Source organism: Sebastes fasciatus, chromosome 8 (genome assembly GCF_043250625.1).
Source record: "Sebastes fasciatus isolate fSebFas1 chromosome 8, fSebFas1.pri, whole genome shotgun sequence".
NCBI classification, from domain to species: Eukaryota; Metazoa; Chordata; class Actinopteri; order Perciformes; family Sebastidae; genus Sebastes; species Sebastes fasciatus.
In genome coordinates this window covers 19,264,151-19,284,424 of record NC_133802.1, presented here as the reverse complement: position 1 = coordinate 19,284,424, position 20,274 = coordinate 19,264,151, and the positions used below count along the sequence as shown (strand labels likewise).

Sequence of the window (20,274 nt, the reverse complement as noted above, 5' to 3'; positions counted from 1 at the left end):
TAACAAAATAAAATCAAATGAAATATGGATAAAACAAAACAGAGAAAAAACAAAAATTAAGAAAAAAACAAAAACAAAAATAAAAAGAAAGAAAAGAAAGAAAGAAAGAAAGAAAGAAAGAAAGAAAGAAAGAAAGAAAACTTTAAAAAAGCCAACATAACTGGGCAAGATCAATATCATGTGATTGTGTGTGTGCGCTTGAGAGGGGTGGGGTCTGCAGATTTACTCAAATCTGTATGTTAGATATTCATCTTATTGTTTTATTTATTGTGTACTTGAACACCGGTGGTGATGATGAAGATGATGATGATGATGTGGTGGTTCTCTGCTCCGCATCTCCGCCTCCTCCTCCGGCTCAAACAGCACGTGGGCCACACCGCTGCTGACGAACTGTCAGAGCTTTGCGCATGCGCGTTGAGATGATGGGAATTTCCAACAGCTGAGGAGGCGTAGCTAGCTAGCCACGACTAGCAACTTGTTAAAGGTAAGATGTGTTGCTGCTGCTGTTAAGAAAACGGCGTGGTCTCTTAGCTGAAGAGCAGAATTAGACTTAGCTGCACAAGAAGTCACGCTACAAAGACGGTGTGTGTTTAGATAATTGACTCAAAGATGTCTAATATCTAGCGATGGATGGACCGCCCTGCTAAGCTAAAGCCACTGTTAGCTACAGCAGCTGCGATGAAATGGGCGTTCACTGCTCACTGCTCAGGAGCTGAGACTCAGTTGTTGGGGGGCCCATGCCAAGTGACAGCTTCAGGGTTTGAGATTCATGGAGAATAAACGTCCACGCAGTCCTCAGGGCGTCTACTTTGTATTACAAACACTGGTCGTGACGGAGCGATGGTGTTGCAGCTGATGCGCAGTAGTAATGCATGGTAGCATGGTGATGTTGGAGCTGAGGCATGTTGCTGCTCTGCTAGCTCGCTAAACGGATGCTGGCTGAGGTTGATCACTGCTGGAATAGCTGGCCAGCTTGCATGAATGGGAACGAGGAGCAGAAACACTGTGGTTCAAGCTTTATAGGCTTACATATATCCATATTGGCACATCTAATGTCTAATATTGTGTTCTTAATGTGAGCTAACTAAAGCTAAGTGCAGGCTACCACACTGCAAAAACAGCCCTACTAGAAATAAGCCAAATATTCTTAAATTTCGACAAATGTTCTTGTTTTGAGCAAAAAAATCTGCCAATGGGGTAAGCACATTTTGCTTGGCTAGAATTCTTAAAACTAGACTATAAATGTAGACACTTTAAGACTGTAATGGGTCTTAAAACTAGAAAAATAGGGTTTTTATTACAAGCAAAGAAACTGTTATGTAAGAAATGTTTACTTAAAATGAGTGTTGTGGTTTAAAATTGTTTTACTTAATTTAAGAATTTACACCTTAATTAAGATTTTATTATTAAGAAAAATTTATATATATTATCTTAAAATGAGATTACTTTCTAATGCAAAACTTGCTTGTCAAGATTATTTTTCTTTTTAGGCAGAAAATAAGAAATTTCCTAGAAACAAGTTTTTTTTACTTTCTTAAAAATCCTTTTATGCAGTGCATGGTTCACATGTTGTACTGCTGGATCACATATACACTGGCGCAAACAGGCGTGCAACACAAAAGGAAATATGTCTGTAAACAGTGAGTCCCCATCCTGATGTACACTGTAATTCCTCTAGTCTTTGTCTTGTACATCTATGATAATAAGCTATACGCTCCAACCTATTAGCTATACCACCACCCATCAGAGCACAAACACTGTTTCTCTCAAAATAGTGATGCCTACACACCCTCTTGTTTGAACCATTAGAGAATACTTTTGTTGTTGTTGTTCGTCATAAATTGCATTTTCTTTTGGACCGAATTAACACTGACTGAGTCATGTTGTGGCCCAAGTTTCCTTCTTTATTTGTGTGTGTCAAAATGTGAGATTACCATTTTCATAAAGCTCTCCTGTGTCATTACAGCTTGGGAGACGGCTCAGAAGAAATCACACAATCAATAAATGAGTCTTCATGATGAGTGACCTTGAACTCTGCACATGCTGAAACCAGGGGATGGAATAGATCTGCATTAACAGAACGTGAAGCAAAAGCTTCATCCTGACCTCATCTTGCCCAAGTCGACATAGGCCTGTTTGTCTGGAAACAAGTCAGGCTTTAAAGCCAACACCAGAGATGCCCGTGAGAAGGCATCCCTACAGGCTGCAGCCTAGCTACGCCAACTGAAAGCACCAAACAACTGCATCTCTTGTCTAAAAGGATGTGCTGCTGATTGGATGCAAAATCTCATTCCTCTTCCACCTCTCCAAAATGTTATTAACGTTGAGTGTGTGCCAGCGTTTACAGTGAATTATGGTGACCAAAAATGGTGCTTGAATGTGGCATCGTGGTGCAGAGTATGCTAAAAGGGGTGAGGCTCTCTCAGAAAAGTATAACGGCCGAATGATAGTCTGCTGTCGATAATGGATGCCAAGTTAAAAGAGGACCTGTTTCGAAGGTATGTGACGGCCCTGGAGAGGCGTCTGGAAAATGGAGGGGAATACACAGGGATTGGAAATGCACCAGAGGGGGACAGAGGGAGACACAAGGACAGTGAAGCACTACTCTCCACAGCTACAGCTCTGTTAGGGGCCTACCAGCCAGATCCGGGACAACGTTTCCGGATGGTGCGTTTCTATGAAGTGGTGGAGAATTCTCTCCGCTGCCAGAGAGGGGGCAACATCAAGAGCCTGGAGAGAGCCTTCCACACACTGGAAACCATCTGCACCAACCTCTTGCTCTTCCCCTGGAAGAAGGAGTTCAGATGTATAAAGGTGAGTTGAGTTTACTCTTAGGGTTGTCATATTATTTACTACTTATTAAAATGTTGGTTGTAACAGCATTAGCCACCAGCTTCTAGTATCACTATTCAAGTGAACACCTGAAATCCAGCTTCTTGCAACGGAAATGCAATATTCTTTTTGTTTATCTGATTTGTAGAAGTTTTGAGTGCAACTTTTAGATTTGAATAAAACAAGTGGCATATGCTCAGGCAGAAATAGACATACAGGTTATCCCACTGTGAATTATCACTTCAAAGGTCCACCTGGTGTTTTCCATGCTAGTTTGTACAGACAGTATACATTTATATCTTTTGTGGCTTCTATAGTCTTATCTTTTAGCGCCTCTGTTGAAGTATCTGTGCCACTGGTCACAAAGACTGCAGTGATCTTTTGAGCAATACAGAGGCTTTTTTTTGTTTAAATACAATGTCAGTTTTTTGTCTACATAGTTGATCCTGTACCTATTAACTACTACAAAGGATACAGTAACATAAGGCTACCCAACAGTAGCAACTGACTTATTAACAACAACATATACATCCTACAGCAGGGTTCAGCATTAATGTATACAATATAATAATACAATATACAATTAATTGTATAGGGTATTGTATAGCAATATACAATTAATTGTATAGGGGCAAACTAATTAATAAATATAATTGATTTATTTATTAGCGGTTATCAAATAACAAAGACTAAAGGTAATTGTCACGTTTTATCCGCCTTGCTTTCAGTCTCGCACCAAACTGCGCCATACACAGCTGGAGTTTCACCAACATCTTCTCTAACGCCACCCAACTAAACTCCTGTGTCCAGGATAATTGAAATGTTCGCTTGCACTCCAGCTCATACACTTTGTCTTTAACCCGATGCCATTTTCTCGCGAGTGCCCGAGCGGGCAAGTGAGTTACTAGATTTACTATCCCGACGTGGCATTTTACTTGCCGCCGGCAAGCCTTATTGTTGAGCCCTGCACGATATAGTTAACTTACAGATATAATTCTTGTCTAATTATAGTTTGTTAGAATATTTATTGTCTAATCATAATGACACCATGCAGTGTTTATAAGTATTCTAACATTTGAAACACTAGATTGGAACCTGCAATCCCTCCTAAATTGCTTGTCTTGTTTTTTAACACTTTTTTACACATGTTTAGACAACATGTGTACGTGAGGTCATATTTTCTAATGCTGTTAAAAGTTTTACATCTGTAAATCAACCTATACTTTGAATTATATGATATCAGAGGAATAGCATGCATATTTTTGTTTTATCGTGTCAAGCTGTTTTAATTGACTGACACTAATACTAATTAACCCATTTCTCATTTAGACCTTCACTGGCCCATATGTGTACCATCTTCAGTCTGCCATTTCTGACGCTGAACTCCAAACTCTAATGCGCACCATCGGCTATGCCTGTGACCATGATTCGCAGTTCCATTTGCAGGAGCACCCCGGAGGCACAAATCATCTCCGGCAGTTGGCGTTTGAGCTCTTCCTGGCCCAGGCGGAGTGTCGTCTTCTGGGAGAGGTAGTGGCTCTGGCTCGTGGTTCAGCCTCAGAGCTGGAGGCCCTGGAACTCCGCAGAGGTTGCAGAGATGATGCAGCTGGCTGCGCCGAGGCGCTCCGCAGACGCGACAGCCTTGGGGCAGATATGGCTCGACTGTCTGTGCGGCCGCTGGATATAGAGAGGCCTCATGCCCACCACCTGAGGCGAGGTAGCCGACCGTCTAAGTCTGTGGATGTTACAGATGGGGCTGGTCACTGGCACGCAGCAGTTAGCAAGCCTGTCTTGAAGGCCTCATTGAGTCTGAGGAAGGAGCCTCTGTTTGTGGATGCAGAGGAGGATATGAAGGATGAGATCATCAGGCCCAGCACCTCAGCATCTCTCTTCTCTGTGGCCGCTCCGTCTTCCTATAGCCCTGTTGCAGATTTCTTCCCAATTCAGTCCCCTCCCCCAGCCGATGCTTACACCTCCTACCACCTATCGTCTTTGGATGAGATTGACTTGTACACAGAGAGGGGTGTTGGGACGGGAGGGCGGCAGACCCCCTCTCGACCTCCATCCAGAGAGCCTCGGGATGTAAGGGATGCGTGGCTGCTCAAAGCTCATGGTAGTGTCAAGTGTCAGGGCTGTGGGCTGGGCTGCTCCTCTATGGCCTCCTGCCAGAGATGTGACATGATCCTCTGTTCTACCTGTCACGACGTGGACCCCTCCCCTTGCTGCGGCCTCCAGGACTACCACCCCAAATCCCCACGACCCCTCGATGGATACATTCCTGTCAAGGAAAAGCTCTCTGTCTACTCTAACACTCACTCCCACTCCCATCTCCATCCGCACCCCCTCACGCTGACCCACTCACACTCTCACCCGCACCCTCACCCCCAGATGGTGGAGAAACCCCTCATGTCCACTAAGCTGTTTGCAAGCAAGTCTGTTGCCTTGACAACGCCAAAGGGAGGCAGCAGTGAGCGACTAAGCATCGGGGGATCGCGATGCGGGTTTTGCAACAAGCCAGGGGCGTCACACACCTGTGTGAACTGCTCTAAGGTGTCATGTGACTCGTGCATGGGCTTGTATGCAAAGGACATCTGCACGCGGAAGAATCCCCAGCACAGCTTTGTGCCCAACCATCAGCTCAACTTCAAATCCGGCACCATATCTCACCTGGTGTACCGATGAATCAGGCAGACAGAATATTTGTTTCTCCCTTGTAGTCCCCTCCCTCAACCTGCTGCATAGTCTTGCACTATTGCTTCAGCTCCGTTTAAAACAACTCATTCACTATCTTCCCCCTTTATCTGATGGTCTTTTTGCTCTCTTGAACTTTGTACATTTTCTCTAACTGTCAGTAGGGCCCTGGAATGCACATGCCACAGAGAGCCATATCGTCTGCCCATCTCTCTGCCTTGTACAAGTTCAGGCCTTTTATCTATTTCTTCTTCCTTTTACCTTGCTACCTGCTCTTGAGTAGTCATGTGATGTTGTAGCGCTTCCCCAATTCCTCAAATTTTGTCCTCCTCAAAAGGGAAACTGGAGAAAAGGGAGTTTAATTCCTTCTCATTTTGAATGAATTCTGTCCAAATGAACATATATTCTTTGCCTAACTTCTCAGCTAAAAATTCCTCTATATATATAATATATATATACAGTATATATGTGTGTGAGAGTGTGTGTGAGAGTGTGTGTGAGAGTGTGCGTGTGTAGAAAAGACCTCTGAGCTTGCATTGTGACACAGGAGATCTTTTTAAACTTGAAAAATAATAGGGAAAAACAGAGAAAACATACACTGGAAGTCAATAAGTCAATAGTATATATTTTTAATCTCTATTCTCTAGAACAATGTGAGACTGTTAAATGGGCATGAGGTCTGGCATTGGGATTTTTTGGGGTATAAACTTATGTCTGTGGGCGTGGGGTGGGAGATATCTCAAAGGGACATATTGAGCCAATGGCCAGATGCCATATATTCTATTTAAAAGATTATGCCTTGTAAATTAACCCTCAATTGTTTCTGGTTATATGACTGAGGTTTAAATGCTGCCGTTGACTTGAGACATTGAAGATGTGTGGCGTTGACTTCTTTCTGGTAAATAGCCTGTTGAGTTGTGTCAGTTCCAAACCCCCCCCCCATTCCCTTTCATTACACTCCTTATGGTCCATGATGTTGTCGTGCATCCTTACCAGATCAGTCATTCCCTGTCAGTCTCAGGTGGAGAGTCACGGGAGGTCTCGCGCTGGGCTACAAATCAAGTGATTACGGTTCTTTGACAGTGTGTGAGCCTATCGATTGGTTTTTAGACAGTATGGAAGTGTATACTCTGACACGGTTTCTGTCTACCTCAAATGGCTTCAGCTTATACACCCAGTTCGATAATGTGGTTTCAAACTAGCCCAACTGGTGTTTTAGCCGAATAGAAAAAACATCTCCTCTTACAATCAGCTGATTTAGTCACTTTTAAAGGTTAGCAGAGGTTATTTATCTTGTGAGATAATCCTGAACAACATATCACAAGGTTTACAATTTCTGTAGGCAAGTGCACACAAAACTGTGAAAATCTGTATTTTATAATGCAATTCAATACAAAAGCTCTGCTACAAATACTAACATTGTGAAGCTCAAACTGTTTATGGTTGGTTGAGATTGAGAGAAAAGTGCTGATTTAGTTTTATGGTCATACTGAACCTGTATTTTGTGGTAGTGCACTGGGTTGCATTACACTACAAGTTGTCTCTGTTTTGTCCCATTGACCAAAAGACAGAAATCACTTATAATATGTTGCAGTTCAGTACAACACCAACACAGACTATGGACTCAAAAATGACAATAGTATAGCTGCAATGATTAATCGATTAGTTGTCAACTATTGAATTAATTGCTAACTATTTTGGTAATTGATTTATCGGTTTGAGTAATCTTTAAAGAAATCGAAATTCTCTGATTCCAGATTCTTAAATGTGAATATTTTCTAGTTTCTTTGCTCCTCTATGACAGTAAACTGAATATCTTTGAGTTGTGGATACAACAAGACATTTGAGGACGTCATATTGGGCTTTGGGAAACACTGATTGACATTTTTTGACATTTTTATAGACCAAACAACTAATAGATTAATCGAGAAAGTAATCAAACGGATTAATCGATAATGAAAATCATCGTTAGTTGCAGCCCCAGACTACAGAGTTCAATCGATGCCTTTCTGACACAGAGTTAACATTTTGGCTTTGCAAAGTTGGTATTTATCACAGGGCTATTACACTATATTATTACAGGGATTCACGTTGTTGTCTGCCTGTCTGTACAGCACAGTGATTACCAATGCGTAGTGTGATTTTTCATATTTGAAGACCCTGAAAGCCCTTCTATAAGGCCCCTCGATTTGGGGTGATTTGTTGCACGAGGTTAAGAAGAGTTCCCTCAAGCAAACCACTGCCACTGGGTAAATAAACTTTGCTAACATGTAAACCGTGTGTCATACATTTAGAAGGTACCTTTTAGTGATTAAGGCTTCCATGTGAGAGGATAAGTAATGTTGTATATCGCAGTTGATAGTCACCAAAGGGCTAATTTTAAATCACATTTCATTAAAAGAGAGTGGGTTATTTTGACAGAGCGTTTAGGCGACCGTAGCCTTAATGTTCTGTCAGGAATAACCTCTAAATGCCTTAAACTCATTCAGCTGTCTTATCGAGTGTTTTAAGTTTTCAGTGTTGTCATTGACATCGTGTTGTTTTACCAGCCTGTAGGTTAAACATTAACATGGCTTTTGCGAGGCTACATGAACTAAATACATAGCTTGATCTGTGACAGCTAAGGAAGGAATTCAAAAATACACACTACCACACAGGGTGTTCTAAGACGGAGCATATTGAACCATAGTAACTGAATTATGCAGCGATTCACACTTTGTAGACCAATATATATATATATATATATATACTATATGCTTACATGGGTGGGTGTCTGTAATAACCATGTTTTGCATGGAAGGAATTTTGCTTTGCTTACAGATATTACCTGAACAGAGTAGACATGTGTGGTTACAGGGGGTGATGTCTGATCTCATACTGTTCATTCCTTCCCTTTAAAACTTGAGTTTTTGTGTCTTTATCATGTCAAACAACATAAAGAAGGGATCTTTTGATACCGTTTGGATGTAGCTTAAGGGGTTCTTTGAGAGACGTGAGCTAACTTAGGTATCACAAAAATCTTGAGTGACCTTAGGGGAGGTGTGCAATTGTGTTGTTTTCATCTAATGAAGCCTTTCTATATAGTTTGAGTATTTATCATAGATATATTTCAGTTGCGCGAGTCTCGTTCATCGCAAATCATACCAGCAACAAAGAAGACGACTTTCAGAAGTATTGAGCCATGTTGCAAAGAGTGGTCATATTGCCAAATGAAGAACAAATATCTTATTGGAGTAGAAAACGAAATCCTGTTGCTTGCCCGGATGTACAGTTAATATAACATAAATCTGTGGTTTTGCTAAAGTTGTGTGTTGATGTTGGCCTTTTTTAAGAAGCCTAGAAAGAGAATCATCAACACAGATACCTACTCGCACACCATGGGACGTGGATTTGACTCAGATCGGTGGACTGATAACTTGTATAGGTCACTACAAAGGGCTAAACAGTCTTCAGGGCTGCTGCTAAGTTTGTGGGCACTGTTTTAAATCTTTTAGTGAACAACTGACTTGTCATAGGTGAAATATCTAATGTGGATTTACATTCATCAGTGGATGTGAATTACTGATGTTGGAAAACAAACAAAAGAGCTATTTTTATTTTGTGTCATGGAATACATTGAGCCATTTTGAACATGATTGGTTTAACCCACACCGGACACACTCAAGTCATTGTGGAAGTCAATACTCCCTTTACCTCTTTGTGTGGTTATCTTACTGATGTTAAAAGTGGTGGTGTAGTTAGGCAGCCCCTTTACCCTTCCCGATCTCCCCCGAACCCTTTCTTGGCATGCTCTGTACAAGGCCCCAAACCCATACCTCTTCTCCCTCAACCCTACATGTACCCTCACCCACTGTCTCCCCTCTCTCCCCCCCTCCACCTTGGCACTGAGGATCATTGCACAATGTCTATATGAAGGGGTATGGACCTTACGATCAATATGTGGGCATACACGGGGGTGGAAAGGGAAAATAGCCAAAATTGTTAATCGGTGAAAATATATATATATATATATATATTGAAATGTAAATGAGATTTTATAAAATAATTTAAAGAATAAAATTCTGAAAAAAAAAAGTTTTCTTGGTATGTAGCATTATTGAACTGTTGAATGCAATTTGTACACAGTTTTGAACCACTATGGGGACGTTGTTTTTTTTTTTTTTTTTTACTGTCTACAGTAGAGCTGCAACGATTAATCGATTGTCAACTATTCAGTCAATCGCCAACTATTTTGATAATCGATTAATCTGTGAGTCATTTTTTCAAGAAAGTCAAAGTCAAAAATACTCTAATTCCTGTTTCCCCTAACTTCCAGGCTGTCAGTTTGTTATTTTCTATCTGTTTAAGTTTGTTTCTCCCTTCTAACTCACATTCAGGACTATTGTACCGGCATATTTTGAGTTTCCAGGCTGCCCAGTTCTACATGATTTGGCTTTTTCCTATATGACCAGTAGATGGCGATAAACACCCACACATGGAGAGACTGAGGCTGTATGAAATACACCAATCCTTTTTAACTTCTTAAATATATGTTTCATAGTAGGACTTAACTGTATTCAAGCCCTTAGTTGGGTCTGCATTAGTATTATATCATTATGAATTATTTTTTTTAGCAGCTGTATGGGTTTGCTGTAAAATAATGTTTGTATGAATGTTCTTTTCAGCATCATTTCCTTCATCTGAGACTAACACGCACATCTAGATAAAGGCAACCACAGAGTAAAAAGACAAACTAGAAGCAGCCCCCGTTCCTCTGCGTGTCATGTCTCTCTGTTTTTTGACACTGGCTGTTGCATGACATAAAGTACTAAAATAGCCTGTAGGGTCAAAGCAAATCCTCTGTAGGCTCAACAAGGCAAGACTGTGCAAAAGCAACACTGTAGTTCTGTATAACAGAATACAAGTTAAGATTAGCTAAATCAGTCATTTTTACTGTAGTATTCGCTTTTCTATGAGAAGACGAGATGTCTCAGGACATTTTACTGCAATAAAGAGAGAAGAGAAAGGCTGGTCGTGTGCCAAGTTATTAAATGACTATCTCTGTAATGAACAAACTGCTTAAACAGCAGTTTGGTCATTAATTAAGTTAATTAAATTACCACCGACAAGCACTAAATACTGGTCACTTTCCCTAGATGACACAAAGTGAGAGTTTTGATTATCTTTGGTTGCTGCCTCTCCTTTTATTGGTGACTTGTAATGTCTTCATTTGACTGTCATGTTCCCAAATTTAGTAGGATTACTCATTTGCACAAATAGAAGCACAGGTGGAATTGCTTTTAATCTTAAGAACCTGACACGACTAACCTCATTTAGCTGTTAGCTCATATCCAAATGGTATGTTTCATCAGCTACTAGAGGCTCATTTCTGGAATGGACACCTGCTCAGGATAAACTTGCAGATGCTTGTTTTGGCTCACGGTGCTTTAACAAATGAGATCCGGAGCCCGGCGCCCGTCACTAGTCTAAATAAGCTTCCATATTGGGTATAATAATTGGATCAGTGTCTGGACCCGCGCCTGCCTCCAACGAACTAATGTTAGATATGGAATAGCTGTAACTGAGATTAATCACAAAAGGGGGAAATAGCAAAGATGGACATCAGTGGGGACGTCTGCAGTGACCGAAATGCTGAGTGAGTGCCAGTCCTTGCACCATCCTCTCCTCTGGGACATGTCACAACTGTGCTGACTAACAGCCTTTATTAGCCTTGAGGGAGCCCGAGACACACTGAGTAACGCACATTACTGTTCAGCAGGAGAGAAAGATAATGACTGATGGCACACTGCTTAGCCTTTGAATAAATCCACCAGCAGCCAGTAGCATTAACACCATCTCCGTTAATGGTCTCAGCTCATTGAAGAGAGACTTGCCAGAGAAACAGTTGCAGCACAGGCATTTATCTAAACTGTTCACACAGATGCGGAGTATTTTTGCACAGAACGACATGTATTTCACATGTGCTGTATTCTCCACTGCGTTAGGTCAAGTTTTCCCCTCATCTGCCTCCAATTTATAACCATTTTCTCCATTTATTCAGCCATTTCCATAGTGACTTTCTACCATAACTGCTGCAGGAAATGGACCGATGTGCATCTTGTGGTTCCAGCAGCAGCAGCAGATCATTAGCAGAGGGAGGTGAGCACAGTTTTTAATGGACTACATTTACAGTCTGAAAGCATGTCACCCTAATCAGGGCAATAACAGGTACACATTACATTATATGTTATGTACTTACTTGTGTTCCACCCACATACCGTGGCACCCTGCGCCTACACCCAGTATAATTCACACCTGTGCATACATGCATTTGTGTCGAGGCACAAATCTTAGACAACCAACTGTTATAGAGGGAAGCCAAAGACCTGTGCGTAGTGTTGTGTAAGGCTTTTGTCACCGGTTAATTACATGTCAGAAGAGAGTCATGTGTCGGTCACTTGAAGGGCTTCTCTCTCTCTCTCTCTCTCTCTCTCTCTCTCTACCTCTCCACCTTCTCTTGCTCTGCACATGATTTGTTATCTTTGAAGTTAATTACACACATAAATTCATTAAATGCATACTCAACATTTCACTGTCGGTAATCAATGACACTCTTAAATTAAATAAAAAGAAGCATTTTATCTCATGCCCTCTGTTAGTGTGTTCAATAACTGAGAGTCAACAAATGCATGACTGTACACACACACTCACATACTGTATAAATGCAGAGGCCAGCACTTAACCGCCTATTATCTGTGCTTCCTCTAGCTCTTGTCTTCTCAAGGCAAATATTATAATAGAAGTCTTTTTTTTTCCCCGTCTCATAAATATTCCGCTATGTAATTGCCTGCAGCTAATGTGTGATTTGTGATTTATAATTCAAGGTTTCATCACCTTCCCCTCCATTTCACTTTGAAACTTCATCCTGCTGATGTCCTTGCTATTACAAAGCCTCAATTCATGATGGGTAAGTGAGTTTTTTTATGTTTGTTTTCAAAGGTTTTGTGGAACAAAGAGCAGACAAGTTTAGTGCGTGTAGTCGGTAAGTATGTACTGTGGTTTGTGATAGGTCTGATCGTGATAACGCTGATGTTGATAAATGTTGCAAGTAGGGCTGTCAAAATGAACATGATAATAAAACGTTAACGCAACGCCACTAATTTCTTTAATGCATTAACGCAACTTACGATTTATGGGTTCTAGCGGGCTCAGTTTTAAAGCTAGAGGGAGGATCCTGGTATCATACGAAACTGGAAAACCGAACTAATTGGTACCAACCATGTCATACTAGCTTGTCGTGAAGGAGGCTAAATAGTATAATAGGAGTCCCTTGACTTCTGACCTCAACATATGTGAATGTAAATGGGTTCTATGGGTACCCACGAGTCTCCCCTTTACAGACATGCCCACTTTATGATAATCACATGCAGTTTGGGGCAAGTCATAGTCAAGTCAACACACTGACACACTGACAGCTGTTGTTGCCTGTTGGGCTGCAGCTTACCATGTTATGATTTGGGCATATTTTTTATGCTAAATGCAGTACCTGTGAGGGTTTCTGGACAATATCTGTCATTGTTTTGTGTCTTTAATTGATTTCCAATAATAAATATATGCATACATTTGCATAAAGCAAGCATATATATCCACTCCCATGTTGATGAGAGTATTAATAAATTGACCAATTGTACATTTTGAACAGATAAAAAATTGTTATTAATTGTGATTAACTATGGGCAATCATCGATTGACAGCCCTAGTTGCAAGTAAAGTGTAATTACTTTAGACGTTATTAACACTTTAACTCCTGCTACAGTTTATTGGTATTTCTGGTATTTGAAATTGTCTTCATGCCACCGACTCACAACCTTGACACTCCTGCTGGAAGCAGTTCATTGTTTCACATTTGCCTTTACAGTATCTCGTTGCCTCGACACTTGAGACAAAACATGTGCGTCACAGTTAAAGGAGTTAAGGATACACAATCACAGTTGCTTGGTCACAACAAGTACACACACTCAGTCTATTCAGTTGCTAAGGTGCATTATTGAGTGGCAACAGAGAAAAGAAAAGTTCAGGTTGCTTCTAAAAGGAGTGAGTTCGAGCATGTCCCAGGTCCATTCAGCAACTAGCATGGCAGGTTCGCCAGACTTTAAATTGACTCTCAGTACAACAAGAAGACCAGAGCTTGATGACCTGAGCTCTGAGTGGCTATCAAGACAAGGCCATTCAGTGGTTCGACAAGCAAGAGAAGTCCAATCTAGTGTGTAGGGCCTATTGGAAGCAGTCATATGAGAACAGGTGGATTGGGCTTTCTTTTCTTAGTCAGTGTGAAAAACTGTAGCTAAGCCGAGGCCATCATAACAATATATTCTGCAGGTTTTTATATTCTGCAAGTGTTTTTACAGAATGGCTGTGGAAAATTGAGGTCAGCACCAAGAATAAAACTGAGATTCCTCACTTAATCTGTAGTTTTAAGGGTAATGGGGTCAAAAAGACACTTGGTATCCAGTGTTCAACTTGACAGAGGAGGCTGAGCCATGCTTTGAAATCAAATGGCATGTTGTACAAATATTGCAAACAGTACTTTCCTGACATAAGGAAATATGGCAAGTGCTAAGCGGTATGTTTTGGACACTGGGATTTTGTGTGCCTACCTGCTATTTTGGTTCATGTAGGGGCAGCAGCGCAAAGTGCAAAACGTCTGTGTGAAGGTGAATATATATCAGAGGCTGATTAGCCAATCACATCAGTGATGTCATCGCTGTGAAACCGCCTTGCCAATCACAGAGAAGCATGACAACAATTGCCCAACAAATCACCACAAATCTGCAGCCAACAGCACAGTTTTTTTTTTTAATTTAAATTTAAATTGACTTATATAAATAATAAAACATGGTAATGGTAAATGGACTTGCATTTATATACTGCTTTTCTAGTCTTCCGACCACTCAAAGCGCTTTACACTACATGTCAGCATTCACACACTGATGGCAGAGGCTGCTAAAGCGCCAACTTTGCCCATCAGGATCTAATATAACACCGATGGCTATGCCTTCGGGAGCAATTTGGGGTTAAGTGTCTTGCTCAAGGGCGCATCGACATGTGACCCGGAGCAGCCGGGGATTGAACCACCAACCTTCCGATTGGTAGACAACCTGTTCTACCCTCTGAACCACAGCCGCCCCTGATGTTGATGAAGCTGTTTGTATGACCGCATCAATCCGACACTATTTCAGTTTAATTCTTCTGTATCTCACTTCATAAAGGGTCACATCTTAACGTAAAATGTGACACAACAGCCTTTGCACCATCCTGCACTTCAAAGCCCGGTGCTTCCTGGGTGGATGTATGGAACCATTAATGAAGATTAACACAGTGAACGGTCGTGCGTAATGGCACTGCGCAGTGACGCGGCACTTCTTAAATCAGACGCTGGCGATGTTTCAACATGTGTTCTGCTGCCTTCAGATGGCTGCAGGGATTTAATGAACTGAAGGAGAAGCGTTACCGTATAAAGCAGATGTGGACAACAGATTTATGTTTTTTGCTTTGTTGAAAGTATTTTAGTATCTGATCAGGTGCAAAATCATCAAGCACTCTAGCTATTTTTTGCCTCACTTTTAGTTGCAGTGAACGTTCTGACTTTAACTTTGTTTTTCAAACTGTGCATGTCGTAAAGGTCGCCAGACACAAAGAAGTGAGGACAAGTTCTGAGAAAGGTGATTCTTGACGTCAATCCCTTTATTGAATCCATGTTAACTCTGTTATTAAATAAATCAAGTTACTTTGAAGCATGCAAACCAAACCTTGCCTTTTGTTAATGACTTCTGATAACTGAAGGTATAGTGTGCATATGAATTTTCTCTGTATTTTCTGTCCCCACTCTGCTTTTTCTTCCCAGAACACTGTTCTTCTCTGAAGTTCTGAGAACATTTTGTGTCAGTCACTTAGCTTTGACATCCTTCTTATCGGCATCTTACACTCCAGACTTTTCTTTCATATACCTAAAATTATAAAACAGCCTTGGGCCATTATTACTGCAAAAAATGTCCAGCACTTTACTCCTTCCATAGTGCCGAAACAATTTTCCAACAGTCGTGACATACTCAATGGCCGTGTGTTAAGACAAATGCACAAAGCAAAGAACATGACAGCACTTTTTACTGATACGTTTCACTTTAAACAACCTTTACACACTCATAGTCAAAGCATAGACACATTCGTATAGAATATAAACACAACAAACAGCTTAATATTGAAGCAGCGTCCTACTTTGACAGTGACACATACGTTGCTGTTCATCCTCACATGTTTGTGTGTGGCTTTGAAAGGCAAGAGACATTCATTCAACTCTAAAGTGTGTGTGTGTGTGTGTGTGAGAGATATATGTGATAGCTGTCTTTTATTCTGATAAGCCATCTCAGTGGCCTGCAGCACAAACCAAAACACGGAATTGAATCATTGAAACTGCAATTGGATGTTATGTAACTGCTGTCATTGATGTCACCACAAGCTTATGAGAAAGAACCGCGGCTGCCAGAACACAATTTCTGCAACACCAACATTACTATCTAAACTCCATATCTGGTTCACAGTGGAGGAACAATAGAAAAGGAAAAACATTTAAGAGGCAGGCATTTCCTCCAATTCAGTTTCAAGATTTGTCGGGACGGTACACAATATAACCAGAAACACACATTTAGCAATGTTTAACACACATCTAAATAGGGGAGAGTGGGGTGATTTGAGCATAAGTGGAAGTTGAGCCACCCCTTGTTTCTAGGCAACCATAGACAAAATTAGTCTTTTATTGACCCTGTGATGGAGAGAGGCCCATATGACAAGTGGTGAGCACATTTAGGTTGAAAAAATATCTTTTTGCCATTGATAATGTTTTTTTTATGTTCAAGGAGTCATGATTCTTGTCTGAACAATTACAAGTTTGAAAAAATCTCACACGTGTTAGTAATTTAGGAAGTTACTGTATGAGGCTATACTGTTAGCATGACGTTAGGTCTAAACTGCTGGTTGATACAAGTTTGTTACAATGGCTGTGGTGGGGTAATTTGAGCCAAAAGGCCTGGAGGAAGTTGAGCCATTTATAATGATTTATAATTAGATTATACAGTAGCTTCAACTTGTTATGCAAATCTCAATGTAAACTGCAATGGTTCAATAAAGGATAAATAAAAAGATGATCATATAGGCTATTCAACTTCTAACCTTTTCTAGGGCGTGATTGGTTCACGTTTTAGGGTGCGTCACCATCTGTCATGGCGCACTCCTTAAGTAACATCACTAAGAAGAGCCACGGCCTTTAGGCTCAATGTGTGGGAGTTCTTTGATAACCTCACTTCAGTAATGGACGATTGATAGACCAGGCGTACCGTACTGGCTCAACTTACCCCTCATTGGGGGCAAGTTGAGCCAAGCCATGGAAAGTCATATTTTGAAAACTGTTTATTTTACATCCAAAGTGATTACTCCAAGGATGCTCCACGTCCTGAAATATATGTATGTACATGTTTTAGTTTCTCACTTTAAAGAAGCCTCGAGTAAAAACTGGCTCAACTCACCCCACTGTCCCCTAAACCATTTTATAATGATTTTATTGAGGATGGGGACAATCAGGAAGACCTTGCATACCATGTACCTTTTCACCCAGTCTTATACAGTATCAATAGGTTTAGGACATCAGTGGAACAAAGTTTACAGATCGAAAACTGAGGCACATACCTGTGTATTTGTGTGTATTTGTTAACTGAGTTATGGAGGATTTTTAGAAAACTCCAGGGACATCACAGAAAGCAACAGCCCTGAAGGATTATAACTGCCTCTGGCCTGTTTGCCTTCACCACAGTGTCTAGTTCTGAAGCTGCTCAAAACATCCCTGTGTCCTTGCCATCAGCTTCTTCCTGCCGCGTGGTTATCTGTCTATCTGTATGGTCCGGTCCGGTCTATAAAAAAGAAAAAGTGTCTCTGCATTGAATAGCGGGAATTTAAGTTGTGTCCTTGATTTTCTGCACACTACATATTTTAATGTTTTCAGTATCTTTTATGTATAAAGTACATACTTTATGTTCTTTTCTGTGATTTGATATCAAATGTGCAATGTACTTATAAACCACATCACATCCTCAAATCAATCCTCCAAGGTTTCACTTAAAAAGTTTTTCTCAGTCACTTTGTTACATTTCTCAGAACAGAATAGAAATTCTCCAAACCTCTTGTTCAACCTCCACATCATCTCTAGTTATTTGTGCACATCATAAAAGCAATTTCTTGTTCTTTTTTTTAACAAATTGCAAATGCTTTGACACATTCATGCAAATGATTACGTACAATTGTCTGCTGTATCAACTACTTATGTCATGTTGATCAAAATTATACTGGTTCAAAACATCTATAGGCATTAGTTACCAACACTTAGTGACAAAGTGGCAACCTGGAGAATAACACTTCTCGGTCACTGCCAAAGACATCAAGAACTCCCAGCAAGCATGCTGATGCTGCGGGAACCAACGCACGGGCATCGATCACAGGGACGTCCCCCACCAACACACATGGACGTACTGAGGAGAGATGCTGGACAGTGCTGGCGAGCTTGCCAGATGTATGATGGACTGAGACAGCTGGAAACTCCGCTTGAAAGCCCGTCTGAGGAAGACCCGATGACATCAATTCCGATAGTTGTATTATCACCGCTATTGGTTTTGTGTTATTAGTCCTACTTGTATTAGCTATTACAGCTGCTAGGCTATTATTGTGGCTGCTTCCCTCTCTCTCTCTCTCTCTCTCTCTCTCTCTCTCTCTCTCTCTCTCTCTCTCTCTCTCTCTCTCTCTCTCTCTCTCTCTCTCTCTCTCTCTCTCTCTCTCTCTCTCTGTCCATCCATCTATCCCCCCAGCCGGTCTCGGCAGATGGCCGCCCGCCCTGCACCCGGTTCTGCTCCAGGTTTCTTCCCAGTAATCGGGGAGTTGTTCCTGGCCACAGCGCGCTTGGTGGATCATGTTGGGTCTCTAAACTATGGTGTACGGTTATAGACCTGCTCTATATATAAAGCATCTTGAGATAACTTCTGTTGTGATTTGACGCTATACAAAAATAAATTGAATTGAAATAAAGTGAATTAGTTCATTGCAAGTCATTACATGCCAAAGCCTGTTGTCATAATGTGTCAAGCATATTTTATATACATTTCTATTAGTCGTTTTTTTTGTAAATGTGTCCTGAATTGATGAATTGCTCTCAGGTGAATCTTGACTTTCACTATGAAGGGGAATTTGATGATCAACCAATGATCAACCAGTTCTCTAACACCTCTTTCAAAGACCAGGGTCAAACCAGGGTTATCGACCCATGTTCAATTCTTCTTTTTTCAATTCAAACGAGCCAGTCAACCCGGGTTAATACCTGGTCAGGACATTTCAGATACGACCTTGGTCACACCTGGGAGCAATGCATACCAATTTGCTCAGGTGTTAGAAATGGGCGGGGGTTACAGGTCTGGAAGATTACAGAGAGAGGAGATGATAGTGGCATCATCAATGTGTGCGAAAATGTAAAATGTAGCAGAATGATGCATGTTTTTATAGTATATATATATATTTGAATAAAGTCATAACTTTACGAGAAAAGAAGTCGTAATATTACGAGAATAAAGTCATTACTTTATGAGAAAAAAGAAAATAACACATATAATTACTACTTTATAATATTATGACTTTATTCTTGAAATCTCAGATTTACTTTTTTTTCCTCAATGTGGCCCTAATACACAGACCTACAACAATGATAAATAAAAATGAAAATTGAATCAAAAAACAGTTATTCATTTCCATTTTTAAAAATCCACAGGGAGCCACTGGAGAAGAGCTGAAGTTGTTTCAAATATCTGACTCCGACCATCAAACAATTCTGTGCTCGCGCCTTGTTTAAGCTGCGTGATTGGTCAGATTGTTTGAGTGACAGTTCATTTGGCCAATGGCAGGTAGCAATTAAGCAGCCCCTCCTCTCTCATCAGTGACAGCTGGTGTCTCTCCTCTGATTGCTCGTAGTGACGGCAGCTGTTGAAAACACAAACAGAAAGCCTTGAATTGTACTTTATCAAGTTTAAATACATTGTGTGTTTATTATCTAAGTCAACGAGTTAAATAACTGGCATCAGGGCTTCATATCAGACTGAACTCTGTGTCCCTGCTCTCCTCTTAAAGAGATAATGAAGTCATTTCAGTTTTCATCACCAAAACCCCTCGTTTCCTGCTGTCATCATCAAAAGTAATTGCTCATTTACTACATTTACTAGTGGCCTATTTCAATATTATTGTTAATTGGGTGTAGTTGTGAACAATTTTATTCTGATGTTGCTGCCGGCTGTGTGTGTGAAGATGTGGCCGCCATGCAAGGCTATGTTAAAATGCATTTTTTGTAACTTTAATGCAGGTGCTCTATGATCCATAAGCTTGATAAATGATGCTGCTGCATCTGTCAGCTGTGTGTGTGAATATGTGGCCGCCATGCCAGGCTATGTGATGCTGTTCATGTTTGTTTTGTTGGATCAGAATCAGCTTGATTGGCCAGATATGAGAAGACCTGCACATGTAGAGGCTTTCCAGGAATGTGACTCTGGTTATTATGCTCTCATTGTAGGCTAAATACAATGTCAACAACATGCAATGTGTCAGGCTGTTTCTGTAAATTGTAAACAATAATACAGCAGTGCAATGGTGCAGAGTGCAAATATGCTGGAATAAATACTGAATGAGTAATGT

At 40.8% G+C, this 20,274-nt stretch overlaps 1 protein-coding gene across 1 annotated transcript; it reads left to right on the top strand.

The window, feature by feature from the left end:
- Positions 1-344: 344 nt before the first annotated feature.
- spata2 (spermatogenesis associated 2) lies at positions 345-5,729 on the top strand. Its single transcript, XM_074644112.1, has 3 exons — positions 345-484; positions 1,967-2,814; positions 4,162-5,729. Exons 2-3 carry the CDS (start codon positions 2,464-2,466, stop codon positions 5,512-5,514), a joined length of 1,704 nt encoding a protein of 567 aa, XP_074500213.1. The 5' UTR covers positions 345-484; positions 1,967-2,463; the 3' UTR covers positions 5,515-5,729.
- Positions 5,730-20,274: the final 14,545 nt, after the last annotated feature.